The sequence below is a fragment of the Puma concolor genome, chromosome B3 (genome assembly GCF_028749965.1).
Source record: "Puma concolor isolate L17-30 chromosome B3, mPumCon1.1.hap2, whole genome shotgun sequence".
Taxonomy (NCBI): domain Eukaryota; kingdom Metazoa; phylum Chordata; class Mammalia; order Carnivora; family Felidae; genus Puma; species Puma concolor.
In genome coordinates this window covers 22,959,117-22,976,620 of record NC_141672.1, presented here as the reverse complement: position 1 = coordinate 22,976,620, position 17,504 = coordinate 22,959,117, and the positions used below count along the sequence as shown (strand labels likewise).

General features: G+C 40.3%; 1 protein-coding gene across 5 annotated transcripts in view; it reads left to right on the top strand.

Annotated features, from left to right (window-relative positions):
* The window catches only part of TSHR (thyroid stimulating hormone receptor), a 161,248-nt gene that overhangs the window by 114,068 nt on the left and 29,676 nt on the right, over positions 1–17,504 (top strand). For all 5 annotated transcript variants that reach the window (XM_086709096.1, XM_086709097.1, XM_086709095.1 and 2 more), the window contains 3 exons: positions 2,265–2,339; positions 3,999–4,076; positions 7,339–7,407. In XM_086709096.1, the coding sequence (XP_086565222.1) occupies positions 2,265–2,339; positions 3,999–4,076; positions 7,339–7,407 (222 nt within the window). The remainder of the gene's footprint in view (positions 1–2,264; positions 2,340–3,998; positions 4,077–7,338; positions 7,408–17,504) is intronic.

Genomic DNA, 17,504 nt, shown 5'->3' with positions numbered 1-17,504 from the left:
TCTGTTGCATCTTTACTGCCTGGCACAGAGCAGGTGCTCAATAAAAAATGTGTTCAATGGAGGTGTATGTGTGGCCTCAGGTTCTCTAGGCACCCTCTGGAAAAACCCTTCCCTTCTTCCCTTCTCTCCTGCTCACATGCATTGTAAAAGATTAGAACACAAAAACATTATGAGGGGAAAAAATTAAAATCAACCTTAATCCGAATACTGAGAAATAATCCCAATTAAAATATTAGGTTGTTTCCATCTAGGGCTTTTAAATAAAAGTGTATATTCATATATATTTTATGAATTAGGTCTTTAAAGATGAATTGAAGTCATCCAGGAAAAGAAGGGGGAGAGGTAGAAGAAAAATACAGGTAGATGGATTAGCATGATAAAGACACAGAGGTATGGAAACATGTGTCTCATGTGGGACCTAAAAATGGTTCAGTATTGAAGAGGTGGGAGTGGGAGATGCAGAGAGAATAGAGGAGAATAGTGATGGAAGATGTGGCTGGAGGCGTATCTGGGGAGTAATAAAAACTTATGGGACAAGGCAATCACTCCTGTATGGATCTTGAGTTTCAATCAATCAATAATTCTTTGATACGATGATCCCTCAGTATGTGCAGAACTCTGCAGGAAACATATAGGATAATAAAACATTGTCCTTAAGCTTCAAGAAGCTTACAATCTAGTTGTTCCCAACATATGCCAGTTCCCACAAATGGAATCAAAAAATTCCTCTCCTACTGGAAAATAATGGTAGGTGATAAATGAGAGGTACAACATTATTTGGGGTCCAGGAAATTTGAGGGCACGTCAAAAAGGAGATGGACTTGTTTGGGGTTTTGAAGAAACGAGAGATCCTGGTTCCTAATCTGGCATTTCCAGCCCCGATACATGGTCCTCCCTTAACTCCAGAGCCTTCTTCCCTCCACACTCTTCCACATGAACCTCTATTGCAATTGACTAGTCTGTTTGTTGTTTGTTTGCTGCTCTTCACATGTTCTATATGGAATCTGAACTCTCTCCTTTGCTATCTGGAATATCCCATTTGCTCTTTCTGAGACCTCGGCCTCCTGTTTTCTTTCAAATCTTATGCCTTCCCCTCTAAGAGGAGTCAGGTCAGGGGCACCTGGGTGGCTCAGTAGGTTGAGCATCCAACTTGATTACACCTCAGGTCATGATCTCGTGATCATGAGATCGAGCCCCACATCAGGCTCTGCACTGAGCGTGGAGTCTGCTTGGGATTCTCTCTCCTCCTCTCTCTCTCTGCCCCTCCCTTACTTGCTCATGACTACACATGCCCTCTCTTCCTGTCTCTGTTTCTCTGTCTCTCTAAATAAATAAATAAATAAATAAATAAATAAACTAAACTAAACTAAACTAAAATAAAATAAAAGGAGTCAGGTCAGAATTTGCCTAAGAAGGTATATCAATGGAATAAGAGTTTTTTCTCTGCTGGAAGACTTCCTTTAAAACTTTCTTGGTAGTTACCTAAGTCTCACCCCATGCCATGCCACACTTGTCAAAAAAAATCTATTTCCACTACCTACATTGTAGTAGCTGCAACAAATATTAAATTAACCAAATCTGAGAGGAATCAGGAGCCTGAGAGTTGCTGTATTAGTACTGTTTTATGTACATCTTTTAATCTTGACATTTTTCCCTGATGACACAAACTTTGGAGAGTGAAGACATTATCATTGATTGATCGTATTCCTTGTCTAGACATATTTTCTAAATAGTACTGCTGCCATGCTATTCCCAGGTGACTTTCATGGAAAAATCATTCTTGGCAAAATAATGAACACAATATAATGTGGAGTTCTAAAGAGGAAGCCTGGCTTGGAGCTGGGTATTATATTGTCTTTCTACCCCATCCTCCCCCTATTCCACTGCCCTTTCCATAATGTCCTCCAATTAAAACAGGGAAATATCACACACACACACACACACACACACACACACACACACACAGAAACCTGAATTCCTATTTCTAGGAATCCTACTTGGATTCCTTGGAAAGAATCCTCTTATTCCTCTAAAAAGAAGAAAATGTATTAACCCTAGTGGACCGAATTAGATTCTTGTACCTTGAGGGAACAACATCCCATTCAAGGTTTAGGACTTGCCTACAGTCACTCAGGTATTGAAAGAAAGAGTTAGGATTTGATTCTAGTCTGACTTCAGAACCCATGCTATTACACTATTCTGCTTCCTATGTGTTGATTTTCTTACCTTATTTCTGTTCTTTTCTTCTCTTTCATGTGCTTTAGTGGCATTTTCAACACTGGACTTGGAGTATTCCCTGACCTGACCAAAGTTTATTCTACTGATGTATTCTTTATACTGTAAGTATACACACATGCAATATTTGGCAGTATTTTGTCACTGACAAGAAGTAGGATGCAGTCATAAGGGTTGGTAAAAACCAAGTGAAGCAATTGTCTCAAGGGGAAGAGAGATCAGCTGTTACAAACGCACTGGTGGGTGAAGCAAGGCAGGGACTGAGAAATGACCATTGGGTTTAGTAATATGGCACTTTGGTGACTCTGACAAGAGCAGTTCCACAGGAGCTCCAGCATGAAGTCTGGTTGGAGTTGGCTCAAGAAAGAGTCAGAAGGAAACAAAAAAAAGAAAGAAAAAGAGTCAGAAGGGAAGAGTTAGAGACAGTGGCCATCAACTCTTTTGAGAAGTTTTACTCTTAAAAAAGAGTGGTAGTTAGAGGATATTGGGTCAGGAGAAAAGGCTTCTTTTTGTTGTTGTTGTTTGATGGGACAAATTATGGCATGCGTGTTTGCTGATGCAATTATTGAATGGAAGGGAAATTTGATGATAATGATGATACTTTATTTTCCACATAGTTTTTAATAGCTTTTCAAACACTTTCCCAGGCATTATGTTTACTTCTCTCAACCACCTTATAAGGTATAAATGGAAGTTATAATTTTTTCTTTTTTTTTTTTTTAATTTTTTTTTCAACATTTATTTATTTTTTGGGACAGAGAGAGACAGAGCATGAACGGGTGAGGAGCAGAGAGAGAGGGAGACACAGAATCTGAAACAGGCTCCAGGCTCTGAGCCATCAGCCCAGAGCCCGACGCGGGGCTCGAACTCACGGACCGCGAGATCGTGACCTGGCTGAAGTCGGACACTTAACCGACTGCGCCACCCAGGCGCCCCTATAATTTTTTCCATTCTACAAATGAAGAAACTGAGGAATTGAGAATCTAAGTGATTTTGTCTGAGAAGAGTCCCAAGGAGTAGTAACTAGGGGTGTTAAAACTGCTTCCTGTGATTTCTGATTGGTGGCCATGTGCCCTTTTCCAAAACCTGTGACACAGTCAAGTGTCTTACCTACTTGTATAGAAGTAAAAGGACTTATGCAGTTACAGGTTGAGTCTGCGCTACAGGAAAATGTGGAGTGATAGGATCTGAACTCTCAGGATTTTGCTAGAAAAAAATGACCACACTCCTTTGCTGCAGAAGAGCTCAGTTCAAAATGTAGGCAGTCTTCTTGCAACTAGACTGGCACACAAATGTTCTCCGGAAGCATCTGCTGGCAGTGTTTTGCAAGTAGAGGACACTCTGTAATATTCATGAAAAGAAATTCATTGATCTCCTTCTACCAACCCTTCTTATAGGTTCCATACACTTAGAAAACTCTAGTTACTCTGGACAAAGTATTGGTCGCAGATTTACAAGAATACTCTAGATCCACCTGGTCCCCTTGCAAATGAGGATTAAGTCGGGGACCTCAGCCCACACTCAAAGTGCACTTGCTTCCTGCACGTTTGGGGCTGTGATTGCATGTCCACCTGGGAGAGCTCTCAGCACCTCACTGGACCTCTAGCCACTAGCAGCTAAGAAATGTCAATGAAACTTAAAAAGAAACAAGATTAAACTAAATTGTGTCAGGTTATTTATTTGAGAGCATAGGTAGAGCAAGAGCCCAGCTCCAGAAGGAAAGCATTTTTTTTTACCAAGTGTTTTTTCCCCCTCTTTTGCAGTGAAATTACAGACAACCCTTACATGACGTCCATCCCTGCGAATGCTTTTCAGGGACTGTGCAATGAAACCTTGACACTGTGAGTAATGCCAGTTCTACTTCTACCAAAATGCAATTTTTATTTGGACCACTGTCGTATTTTCATAGCCCATCCAAGAAATATACTATAGGATGTGCTGTATCATCTACTAAAGTAGTTAAGAGGATTGCCTCATGGTATGGTACTCAGCAGATGACAAAATGGTTTAGGTAACAAGACAAGTATTCTCCTGTACAAATGGTCAGCATGATTTATCTGTAGAAGACCATTTAGGTTTTATAAACCACATGGCCTTTGTGGCAATTGAAAAAGGTAGCCATACACAATACATAAACTAGTGAGTTTGTTCCAATAAAATTTTATTTACAAAAACAAGTACTGGACCAGATTTGACCGGCATACCTTATAATATAACTGTATTCTAGTATCCATATTGTGTAGAGGAAGAACCTGGGCTTAGAGCAAATTGAACTCTTCCAAGGTCACTGAGTTCGAAAATGATGCCACTAAGGGCTTCTCATGCTCTCTGTACTCACATTCAACTTCGTCATCACAACTATTATGAAACTCCTATAAAGCCATATTGAATAGAAAACAGTATTGTTCTATATCATTACTTTTCCAGAGTTTGAATGGGTTCTGCTCTTTAGATAAAGGAGAAGTTTATTAGAGAAATTTATAAAATGTTCTAATAAGTCTAATAGAAGTATAAAAGTTAATTCTCCAAACTGGTAGGAAATTCCCCCTCTTTCATGAAATTAGCCACAAAATAAAATTGAGGTTGTCCAAAGGATCCCTTGTCTCTAGCTTCAATACCACTGTCCAAGCTCAGGCCTGGTGGTGTTTTTGCCTGGAATGTCACCCAGCTCCCTTTCTCTGGTCACACTACAGTCCAGGGGTTCTTTATCATATATAAATTTGTTTGGATTATTCCCCAGCACAATTGATCCAAGCCTCCCCTGCCATTCTTGTAAGGGCTGCTTCCAAGCCATTCTAAGTCTATCAATCTAGGCCCGCTGAAGCTATCTCAACCTCTGGGACTCTATCCACAGTGGAACATTTCAGTTCATCCTTCTCGAAACAAGGAGAGAGCTCTCTTGAAAAGAGACTCGTTCTTGGCCACCATTTCATCTGACAACACAGAAAAGACCTGGAGTCTTAGCCTGCTCAGTCCCAAACCCCAAGGCCATTTGTCTCCTCTGTAAAGGTTTCCATTGTACCACTTACCACTCATTGTATGTAAACTACTTTCTCAATTTCTTTACAGAAGGTTACCTTCAGCTTTTGGCATTTTTTTTCCTAAGGACCTCATATCCCAAGCAGCCCTCTCAAGTAAAGTAAAAGCTGCTGGTTGTCCCACTGAGCACAGGCCCCAGTAGGTGTTTAACAAACATCCAAATAAGGGAATCTCATGCTTCCTGCAATCTAGTGGTGGGGATGGCATGAGTTGCCCACTATCTTTTCAGATGATTATTTTTACATTCCTGAAAAAGAATGTTCTTGCTTCTTTGAAGCTCATGCTCAAAAAAGTATGAAAGGGTATGAGTCCAACAGCAGAATTTATATGCATATTCCTGTTAGGATAGAGTTTCAGAGTTTGCAATCCTTTTTTTTTTCTTTTTCAATATTTTTTCTTCCTTCACTTTTTTCCCTTTTTTAAGGCCTGTTTGTCCAGTAAGAGTTTTATTTAATCTCTGAAATGTAATTCCAACAAAGAATATTTTCATTGTCTAGGAATCTCAGTAAAGTTTGGGAGAACAGAAATCTCAAACTCACGATTCTCATATATAATATAAAAGAACTCTAGTTCAGAAAAAATTATCAGAGCTTTCTTCAGCCTCTGTGCCTAGCACCCCTGTGTATTGCAATCCTCACCCAGGACACATTAGTAGCTGGAATTAAACTCATTGTATGATTATTTAAAACTAATAAAAAATAAAAACAAAGATTAGTCTCAGTTCTCCATAACTACATAGGATAAATGCCAGTTTTCAGGGTATCCCTTTTAACACGGTCATGTCCTAAGTGTCTCTCACCAATAAACATATAGCTATTTGATCCTCCCAGCAACGTTTTGGTTAGGTATTAATATCATATTTCTTACAGATAAGAAATCTGAGGACAATAGAGGTTGAGAAATTCTCAGGATCACATATGATGAAGTGACAGAGCCAGATAAAATTCCAAGTGAAGAGTCTCTTGCATGCTTCATAGCGTGTCACCAGAGTTAACAGGTGGTGGGTACAAAGGTTTTCAGAATTCCCCTACAACTGTCACTAGTTGTACTTGACTGTGGTCATGGCTGCCTTCTCTTTCTGGATGCCAATAGCCCCCATGCATCCCCCTGGAGACCAGAGCTCCCATGGCTAGGGCTCCTTTTCCTTTGGGTACTTAGGAAGAATCACTTCCTGAGGACAGAAATCCTGACTCCCGGCAGCTCCGCCTCAATGTGGCTTTGGCAAGTCACCCCCACCTCTCAGTAACTTGAGTAGTACATAGAGGAGATGACACTTCAGTCCAGTCCCAGGGATCACCGCACAAAGTAGCTAGTCACGGAAACATAGCAACCACTTAAAACATCAAAATTTCCACAAAAGAGAATGCTCTACCTGTTTTCTTAGATTTGTCTTTGAAGTTCGATTTGATTCAGCCCGCAACCATTAAGCATTTAATCTATGATAAGCCCTGAGGACAAAAATGTGGATAAAACACAAATGTGAAGTAGCATTTTAAATAGGAAAATATAAAGCTTATGCATTCAGATGAATAGTATCTTTTAAAATTGACCTCTTAAGAAACTGAAGTTATTCCTCCATTACTGACATTGAATTAACTGTTACCTGAAACTCTTCTTTTTTGAGTATAGGTAAAACATTTAAAAATCAATCTTTTTTTCCCATCCCCCATGGTTGATGGGGGGGGGGGTGATGGGCGTTGAGGAGGGCACCTGTTGGGATGAGCACTGGGTGTTGTATGGAAACCAATTTGACAATAAATTTCATATTTAAAAAATAAAAAATAATAAAAATGAAAAAAATAAAACAAAATAAATCCTTAATCGTGGCAAATCTTTGCTCTTCCAACTAAATCCACTTCTGAGAAACAGTTTGAAGTTACTGGGAGATGTGTGGAAAATGGGGATTCACCCTGGGAGATATTACTCTATGTTCCAAGAAAGACATACTGTAAAGTTTTCTTGTGGGACCTGAGAACCTTCATGCACATTTCTGATACCACAGAACTGAAGCCCAACCCTCACCTCTTATGGGTCACTGATTTCTCCTCTCTCTGTTGATTGTAGGAAACTATACAACAATGGCTTTACTTCAATCCAAGGACATGCTTTCAATGGCACAAAGCTGGATGCTGTGTAAGTCAAGGGTAATCATGGAAACCACTGTTTTCCTTCACATTCCCACACCCATTCAATGGGGAATCATCCCATGGGTCACAATTCTGTTAGAGATAGGTTCTACCAGAGCATTCCTCAAACCCAGAGTTAGCATGACCAAAACGTGGAGATGATGTTAAATAACTTAGCAAGAGGCAGCTTTAGTATATACTTACAATGACCCCAATTCTAAATCCCAAAGTTTTATCCTTGATAAAATGGAGAACCATGGTCTCATCTTCAGTTTCCTTGAGAGCTTGTTTGGAGGTTCTAGCAGGATTGTGCAGCTACTTATAAACCTTTGACTGAAGAACAGTACTTCTCTACAGGGGCAGGTTGTCCTCTTCGACCAAGTGCACAGCTTCAGGAGGGATGCACATGAAGTGGTGAGAGAGGAGGGGGCACACCTGCCTAGCCAGCCAGATCAATGGACTCAACCCTGGTGATCAATGGGGTGACAGATGTCACAGCCAGATCGCCCTCACATCTCAGTTTTCTTGTAGGGGTGTGTGTGTGTGTGTGTGTGTGTGTGTGTAAACATTCATCTATATGTATATGAAGTAAAAGGTGTCTTTAATTGAGTCCAAAGCTGTTCAGAAAGTAAGGTTTATCTTTTTTGTGTTTTCTAGCACTTTTCCAAAAGGTTTAGTTTATATTTGATTCACTCAAAAATAGCTGAAAAGACATATCCAACTTTTGCCTGCCCCCAAAATAAATAATGCCTAGAACAGGATGTTGACCAAAAGATAGCCATCGAACTGGGGTTCTGTCTTTGTTGTACTTTTCTGTCAGATCTTTAGGGCCCCCAGTATCGACACCAGAATATATGTTGTATCTAAGAGCTTGTGGGCCGGCTCAGCCCTACTAATTTGTGTTTTAACTTAATATCTAATAAATGATAAAATAGCTTTAGTAGAGTCTCCTTCCCACGGTGTCGTGGACGAATTAACTTGTAGGGCCTTCCTACTACCAAACCACTAGATCATACATTTAAAAAGATTATATTTTATGTCATAGCTCCAAGAGAGGGAAAAGAAACCAGGAGCTGAAGCCAAAGTGGTGGGTGCTTACAGAAGGTGGACATTCCTAGGGATGGCTGCCAAGATCAGTGGTGCCAAGATACTAGGCTTTAGTGCAGTGAGAAGGCAGGGTAGTGAGGTCAATCAGAGACTTCTAGATTAAGCCAGAGAACCTGGACCAGAGCTGGAGTGGTACCACCCTAGGAGTACCTTCTGATTCCAGCAGAAATAAATGCAAACCTCGACAGAAGGAAAAAACCAGTGCAGGCCCCCTAGATTTTTTAAAGATCAAGATCAATCAGATATGTATGAGCTCACAGTCAAAAATCACATATAGGAGGGAGTGCCTGCGTGGCTCAGTCAAACGTTTGACTCTTGAGATCAGCTCACATCATGATCTCATGGTTGTGAGATCGAGCCCTGTGCAGGGCTCTGTGTGGAAAGCGTGGAGCCTGCTTGGGATTCTCCCTCCATCTCTCTCTCTCTCTCTCTCTCTCTCTCTCTCTCTCTGCCTTTCCCCTGCTTTCACGACTCTCTCTCTCTCTCTCAAAATAAATAAATAAACATTTTTTTTTAAATCACACATAGAAGAAAGAAAACCCCCCCATGGTAAGAGTCAGCTGGAACAACAAACAACAGATTTTTGTTTGTTTAATAACATATCGCTGAGTATTTTTTCAACAATTATATTTTCTTCAATTCTAGAACTTCTATCTACTTTTTTAAAAAATTTACCTGCTTATTTAAAAAAAATTTTTTTAATGTTTATTTGTTTTTGAGAGTGGAGAGACAGACACAGTGTGAGAGGGGGAGGGTCAGAGAGAGAGAGAGGGAGACACAGAATCTGAAGCAGGCTCCAGGCTTTGAGCTGTCAGCACAGAGCCCAACACAGGACTTGAACTCATGGACCGTGAGATCATGACCTGAGCTGAAGACGGACAACCAACCGACTGAGTCACCCAGGTGCCCCTGCCTGCTCATTTTTGGCAGTCTTACTTCTTACTCATTTTTGTGATTCCATCTTTTTTTCTCTTTAAACATTTCATATGTAGTTATTTTATATTCAGGGAGTGATTGTCGCAAAACCTGAAGGCCTATGGTTCTAGATCTGTTCTTATACAGTGCTTCTCAAACTTTACTGAACATGTAAACCATCTGGGGGATCTTGTTAAAATGCAGAATCTGATTAAGTAGATCTGGGGTGGCCCCAGGACTCTGCATGTCTAACAAGCTCCCAGGTCATGATGCTGCTGCTGATGCGTGGACCACACTCAAGCAGGGGAAGGTGGATGACCTACAGAATCATGTGCAGGGGCCCTGGATGCAAACATGCAGACAAATAACACACATGCAGATTAAGTGGTCTTGTTCTGACTTAGGAGTTAAGTGGTTAATTCTGGTAGGATTCCAGCTTTAAAGAATAAATTCTAATAGGTTTTGAAGTCATTAAACCCCGGCATGGCCTTATGAGTTCCATTTGAAGTGGGGGTTCACTCTTTGCCAGGCTTTTGGTTTTCTCATGATCTTTATCAGATAGAGATTAGAGGGGCACCTGGGTGGCTCATTTGGTTAAGCGTCAGACTCTTGATTTCAGCTAAGGTCATGATTTCACAGTTCATGAAATCAAGCCCCACGTCGGGCTCTGTACTGACAGTGTGGAGCCTGCTTGGGATTCTCTCTCTCTCCCTCTATCTCTCTTCCCACCCACCCCCCACTTGTGCCCTCTCTCTCTCTCTCTTTCTCTCTCTCTCTGTCTCTGTTGCAAATAAATAAACTTAAAAAATAGAGATTAGAGTACTTTTCTCTAAACTGTCTCATTAAGGTTTTAGTCATTTTAAAAATACACAAATAGAAGACTGAAAAGACTCAACAGAGTAACATGAAAACTTATACATCAATTTTATTTACAGTATTGGAAAGACCCTACTTCTGTCTTAACTTTATCATACAAATCTTACATAATCCTTCATTTATTTTTCAATGTATTTATTAACACCGACAATGAGCCAGGTACTGTGCTATTCACAGGTGACACAAAGATGGAGAAGAGAAATGTGCTCCCTGCCTACACTGAGCATGCGTTCTTAGTGGCGTCAACTTGAGGGCAGCAGTACTAAGGGTCAAAGCACAGTAGGGAGAAATGAGCCATATCTAAAATATCCATTTCAGATTGAAAATAACTAAACACTGGGGTGCCCAGGTGGCTCAGTCAGTTAAGCGTCCAATGTCAGCTCAGGTCATGATCTCTTTGTGAATTTGAGCCCCACATCGAGCTCACTGCTGTCAGCACAGACCCTGATTTGGATCCTCTGTCCCCTTTCCTCTCTGCCCCTCCCTCCCTCCCTCTCTCTCTCAAAAATAAACATTAAAAAAAAAGAAAATAACTAAACACTAAATATTCAATAACATTGGCCTCCTTACTTGGAGGTATAAGCATGATTTTCCCTAGATTTATCAAGTTTTTTTTTAATTATTAGCATTCAACTTCAATATTATGTGAATCTAAGCAAATATTTTCCTCCTTGATTCAACTATTCCTAGAAAGCTGTGGTCTTAAGGGAAATAATTTTCCCAATTCAAATTTACTGTGAATAAAACAGAGAATTGGGACTTCTTAAAATAATTAAGACAATTCGAGATGCCTAGGGTATAAAGATATCAGAAGACTGTCACACAACCATGCTAGACAGCAGGTGCATTAAGATGTTAGCATTAAGGCAACAGAGAGCCACATTAGTAAGGGCAGGGGTGGGGACAGTGAAGAAACGTTCAACCAGGGAGACCTAAGGTGGTTGTAAGGCTTCTGAATTCAGTGTGTCTGGCTGGCTCTTTTCTGAACCAAAACCGCTTTTTCAGAATGCTAGATGAGATTTTAAAAAACCCAGAACCCAACCTCAGGTATAGAGTCATTTGTTTGTGAAAATTTTATTTGTCACAAGCAAAAGATTTTAAAGCCCATGATTAGGAGTTGTGCTTTAAATTATCTGTTCCTTTATCCTGCTATATGTAGTCATTGACAGTCATTGACTCTCCATCACTCTCATTTTTTAAAAAAAATTTTTTAGTGTTTATTTATATCTAAGAGAAAGACAGAGACAGAGCACAAGCAGGTGAGGGGCAGAGAGAGAGGGAGACACAGAATCCAAAGCAGGCTCTAGGCTCCAAGTTGTCAGCACAGAGCCCAACGCAGGGCTTGAACCCACGAACTATGAGATCATGACTTGAGCCGAAGTCAGATGCTCAAACAACTGAGCCACTCAGGCACCCCTCAGCTATCATTTTTTAAGCACAGAGATGTGGGGTGTAAAATTCAGCCTTTGGGGCTACACAGCATAGTTCTTAATACTGGCCAAAAACTGAAATCACCTGAAGAGATTTGGAAGCACAGATGCCTAGGTTTTACCACACATTCTGGTGTAATTGGTTTGGGTGTAGCCAGGGCATGGCCATTAAAAAATCTCCCTATGTGAGTCCGGTGTAAAGCAAGAATCAAGAACCGTGACTGCAGAGTATGTTATTATCAGTCTTTTTGTCCAACAGTCACAGTTGCTTATGAAGAGAATGAAGCCCAAAGTGAACAAACACGTGATTTTTTTTTTTTTTTTTAACATGGCTTTTTAAATTTGGTAAAGCTAGCTGGTGGAGCCAAACCAAAGCCAGGACCTGGATCCCCTTGTTCAAGACTCTTTTTCCTGTGCCCTCCTGGGATTCATATTTGCTGACCTAGCAGCCACGACCAAGGCTTGGACAGGCAATTCCTCTGGCTACTGTGGTTTGTTACTTAGCCCAGGAAAATGGGCTAAGAACACTTCTTAGCTCAGTCTATTACAGGCACAAAATACAGAAGCTAAAATATCTTGCAGCTAAGAAGAGTGCACTTGGGAGAGAAAAGAGGCCACTCAAGACTCAAGAAATAACCTGTAGAAGTTTCAGAAAAGAGTCACCCCAAGCAATGGTGTCATTCCTCAGTGAGAACCTGGCTTTACCAATGCAGCAAGGTCACCAATTCAGCGAACTTCCAAATGAGGTCTGAGTGGGAGACACCTTGATGAAAAAAGGCTGGCTGATAAAATGTTATTAAATTCAAAGGACTGGGATTGAAGTTAGGCCATGTATGTTGACCATTTTGCTTCAATACATCCCATGCTTACTCATAAATGGCCTTTTGGTCACGTTGGAGAACTCCACAGAGACTTAAAGAGATTTCCAAAGTGAATCTTCTGTAATCTGGAGACTGCTGTGCTACATGACTCTCAGCGTAAGTGTAGCAGCATATTATTTTATAGCTTCGGTCATCAAATCAGCTGCAGAATATCACAGGAATTTAGAGACATTTTCTATTGAAAAGATTGAAACACTAACAAGGGAGCAATAATTTCTATCCCAGATTCTCCCCAGCTCTTGTGTCATTTTCCAAACTACGTTCCTTGAATTTTTTTTCCATGGTAAATTAATGGATGTTACTTTTATTTTATTTTTTTATTGTTTTTATTTTAGAGAGAGAGCATGCAACTGGGAGAGAGGGGCAGAGGGAGAGAGAGAGAAAATCTTAAGCAGCCTCCATGCTCAGTTTGAAGCCCAATGCAGGGCTCAATCCCACAACCCTGTGATCATGACCTGGGCTGAAATCAAGAGTCAGTCACTCAACCGACTGAGCCACCCAGGCACCCCATAGATGTTATTTTTAAAAAGCTATTCATACCCTTATAAATTTCAACAAAGTGTAATGGCGGACTTCTTGGGTCTTTTACTAGGACAAGCTGAATTATTGGTATCCAAGAGAGGAAGGCAGTATGCAGAGCTTCCCAGGGAGCTCTTGGTTCCAGAAGCCTCTCTCTGGATTGGTGTTCCACAGAACACTTTTGGGGAAATGCTACTCAAAAAGAATCTTTTGATATGTAACTTTGTTGAGTGGCAGATAAATTTAACAAGGTCTATTTTAGAGGCAGTCTATGGAGAATCTAAGAGGCAGTAGAGTTTCAGATCATCTGATGATCTTCTGAAGTTAAACCTATGAAGAGGCTATGTAAGAAGACTCTCTCTACCTTCTCACCATCTTTCTCCTCTGACCATGTCCTGGGTTCTGTAAGAGGCCTGGCTAATGGCAGAGAATTATAAAGTTGGGGGAAATGGATTTCATTTCACGGTTCCCTGAATTATAGTCTTTTGTACTCACTGTAACTATGCCTTTAAACATAGGAAAGAAATCAGTGCACCATTTTCACCATACTTTCTTGACATTTTTATGTGAAATGTTAAAGGTTTTGGGGAGGATTTAACTAACGTGGGAAATATTTAAATGAGAATTGTTTGTTTATTGACTTTTAGAAATCTAGATCAGAGATCAGCAAACATTTTTGGAAAGGGCCAGATGAATATTTCGGGCTTTGTGGGCCATATGATCTCAGTCGCAGCTACTCAACTCTGCCATTATAGTGTAACAGCAGCCACATACAGTACATAAAAAAAAAAAAAAATGTGCCTGTGTTCCAATAAAACTTTATTTACAAAAACAGGTGGCAGGCAAGATTTGACCAGATGGTCATAGTCTGTGGACCTCTGCTCTAGATGAGGGTACTCAGTGAGGATGACTGTGTGATAAAATATATAGTCTTCCAATTCCTGGTAAAGGTCAAAGGCAAGTATGGGATAAAGAGAAGTATCTGGACAAAAATATTTTAGGATTTGAAAGTTCAGATCCAATCATAATAGAAAACAAAGATCTTTTTTTCCAATTAGTATTTTGAATCCAAATTTGAAATTCCGTTATAAAACAATGTTCTATCTATTCATCATTCTACCCTCAGTTTCTGATTCCTGGCTCATGGAAACTTATTTTTTTTTTCAAAGTTAAGCACTTCAGTGAAAGGTATCATATAAATACAAGGTAAAATCAAGATGATGATGGGGCTAAGGCGGTTTGGGAACTACAGGAAGATAAGAGTTGAGCTGCAGATGGAGAAAACAGAGGTCAAGTTTCCATAGTAATAATGAAATAGTATTCACTTTGTGATTTTAACATAGGGCTGTTGCTTCTGGTCTCAATGCTAACTGTGATTTTAAACTAATGTGAACACATCAATATCCTACCATTATTCTATTTGTGTACAAACATTACACTTAGCATGTTAGCAAATTGCTAAATTCTCCAGAAGTATGTTTGTGTATCTTTAGGTTCTAATTTAAACAATGTGTCATCATCTGAAAGAACAATGATTCCCCATCATCCGCCTTGTGTCAATTTACTGAAATTAGCAGATTTAACTTCATTTAGACCTTTTTTTAGTGGAACCAAAGAATGCAATTGCAGCCAAGTTGGACAAATTTCACATTAAGAACAAGCACAGATGCTTCAGCTGTAGTTGGGTAAAAGTTCGTGAAAATCATGGCAGATGTGTAAAAGCACTTGGTCCTGTGATTTCATATGGAACCAAGCACACTGTCATCACTCAGATGTGAAATTAATGATAATACAAGTATCCCTTGCTCAGCAGAAGTTGAACTGCTCCCAGTTGTAAATTAAGCCACACATTCATTCTTTGGAACCTCTTTTCCACCCTCTCTTTCACACAATCTGGCATAGGGATATGTTACTTAATGTCTGATTCTCGGTGTTGTATTTTCTATTGTCAAACTCAAGTAACTAGCTACTATCTGACAGTAAACATTTGGGCAAGAAAAAAAAAATACCATGTTGATCTGCTAAGAACATACTGAACAGCTAGTCATTATGAACAGAGAAGTCAACACAATTCATGTGCTAATGAGCCTCACACATTAGTTGACTAGACACAAAACACCACAGTTTGGAGCACTGGGACAAGATGACAATAGAGAAGATTATGGGATTAAGCAGGCTATTATTTCCCATGGAGTATTTGAATGGCTTGTAAGATATGCTCTAAGGCTGGCTTTTACCTCTGTCTATTGAAACCTTGAGCATTTTCTCACCTGTTACTGTTTATAGACAGATCTGATTTCTGCTACCAAAAGGATTTCCATGGAGCAATGAGGGCTGGGCAGGGGTTCCCTTTAATTTTTCCAAATAACCAACGCATAGATGGGGAAACATGGTTCCTTACAGAAGTATTCCCATGAGTCTCACAACATAAACAGGTGCCAGCCCAAATTTCCCCTAAAGGGACTATGGAAATGCAGGCTGAAATTCCATCTTGGAGCTGAAATATATCCAAAATTCCCCAGAGAGCAAAGCTCCACAGCAACCACAACTTTCCTTGCCACAGTGTCAACCTCCTCCCTCTGACATAGGTCACTTCCTCACCTAAACATAATATATAGGGCACCTCTAGCTAGGAGTTACCCAGCAACTGGACATTCATTTATTCATCCATCAAGTTTTTACTGAATGGCTGTTACATGCCAAGGATAAGTCCAATGAACAAGGATGTGAGCTATAATATTGTATCTTCCATGCTAAGTTCATCAATTGGATATTCTTCCCCAACTCATTCCTGACCATCCTCATTTTTCTGACTACATTGTTGTTCCTTAACTGTGAGATACACATCATAAGCAGTGTAAAGCATTGAACATACCCGTAGCAGTGTCTGTACCATTTCTAAAGGAAATGTTAGTTCTTTTCCCATAAGCCCTTCACAGTATTTGTATTTAGAAATCCTGGATTTCAAGAAGTCTTTCCTTTCAGCTCTGACTCAAAGACTTTATACTGTCTATTAAGCTCATTTATGTCAACCATATCCTTGCAAAAGGATATCCTTGCAAAAATGATCACATACCCCATCGCTGTAAAGGAATCATTGTCTGGAATAGCTTACTCATGTAGCCTACCAAGGTTTGTGATTGATTTATCCAAGCTTGTTTATAGAATGTGGATTCTAGGAGAATCAGCCTAAATCATGGTGAAGGCATCCGTCTAACCAGACTGACATTCTCAGGTAACATTATGTGATAAATGAGGATGATAAAAACAAAACAAAACAAAACAAAAAAAAAACCACTTTCCTCTTGGATATTAAGGGTTTTAAAAATCTATGTCCCCATCCCATCCTCTTAGCTTCAAATGGAAAGTGGGATCAGCAATCTGAACCCAAGGTAAAAAGCTTCACGGAATTATCACAATCTGTGATAATAAGGAAGCCCCTTGAAACACCTACACATGGACTAATATTTTCATTTTTTAAATCTTTATTTTTGAGGGAGAGACAGAGTGTGAATAGGGGAGGAGCAGAGAGAGAGAGGGAGATACAGAATCTGAAGCAGGCTCCATGCTCTGAGCTGTCAGCACAGAACCCGACACGGGGCTCAAACCCATGAACAGTGAGATCATGACCTGAGCCAGTCAGACTCTTACCGGCTAAGCCACCCAGGCGCTCCTAATAGTTTCATTTTTGAGCGAGCACCTAATTAACTCTAAGAGATAAAGTGCCCAACAACCCTGCTGGTTTTAGAGAACACAGCCTCCCCCAAGACTCAGTTCATCTCCGTTCAAGCTGGCTGCACCCTCTCTCCATCCTTTCTCCCCTCCTGGACTCTGGCTGGCTTTCCCAGTTTGAAATCTTCTGCAGCGTTTCTGGTAAACTGCAATGCTTATCAACCAGTCTCCTTATCCTTGGGGGCGTATTGAATATCAGATGAAAACACTACAGAATTGGACAAGCAATTATTTAGTTTTACAATAATTTCTAATGATTAGAGCAAGCCGATTTTCACTTGTAGCAGTCTGCAATGAAGAGGAAAAACTGAGATGAGCTCACCGATCCTCACATGAGTCTGGGAACGGAATGTGATCTGCAAGTTGCAAGGTCCAAAGAATACAAAAAGAGATGCCAGCCAGTGCAGCACTCCACTTAGTTGTCTTTTTACAAAATCATGCTGTTCAGGGTCTTCTCTCCGATTGTTTCTCCAAGATGGTTCTTGCCTGCTCTAGCTATCACTGATCAAAGGAATTTCATGGACACGGAGGGTTGAGGGACAGTCATACAGTGACCACATGAAGCCTGTTATTGACAGCCTTACATGACAGCCATTTAACCAGAAGGCACACGTGACTGCTGCCACATCTTAATCGGGTCTGTG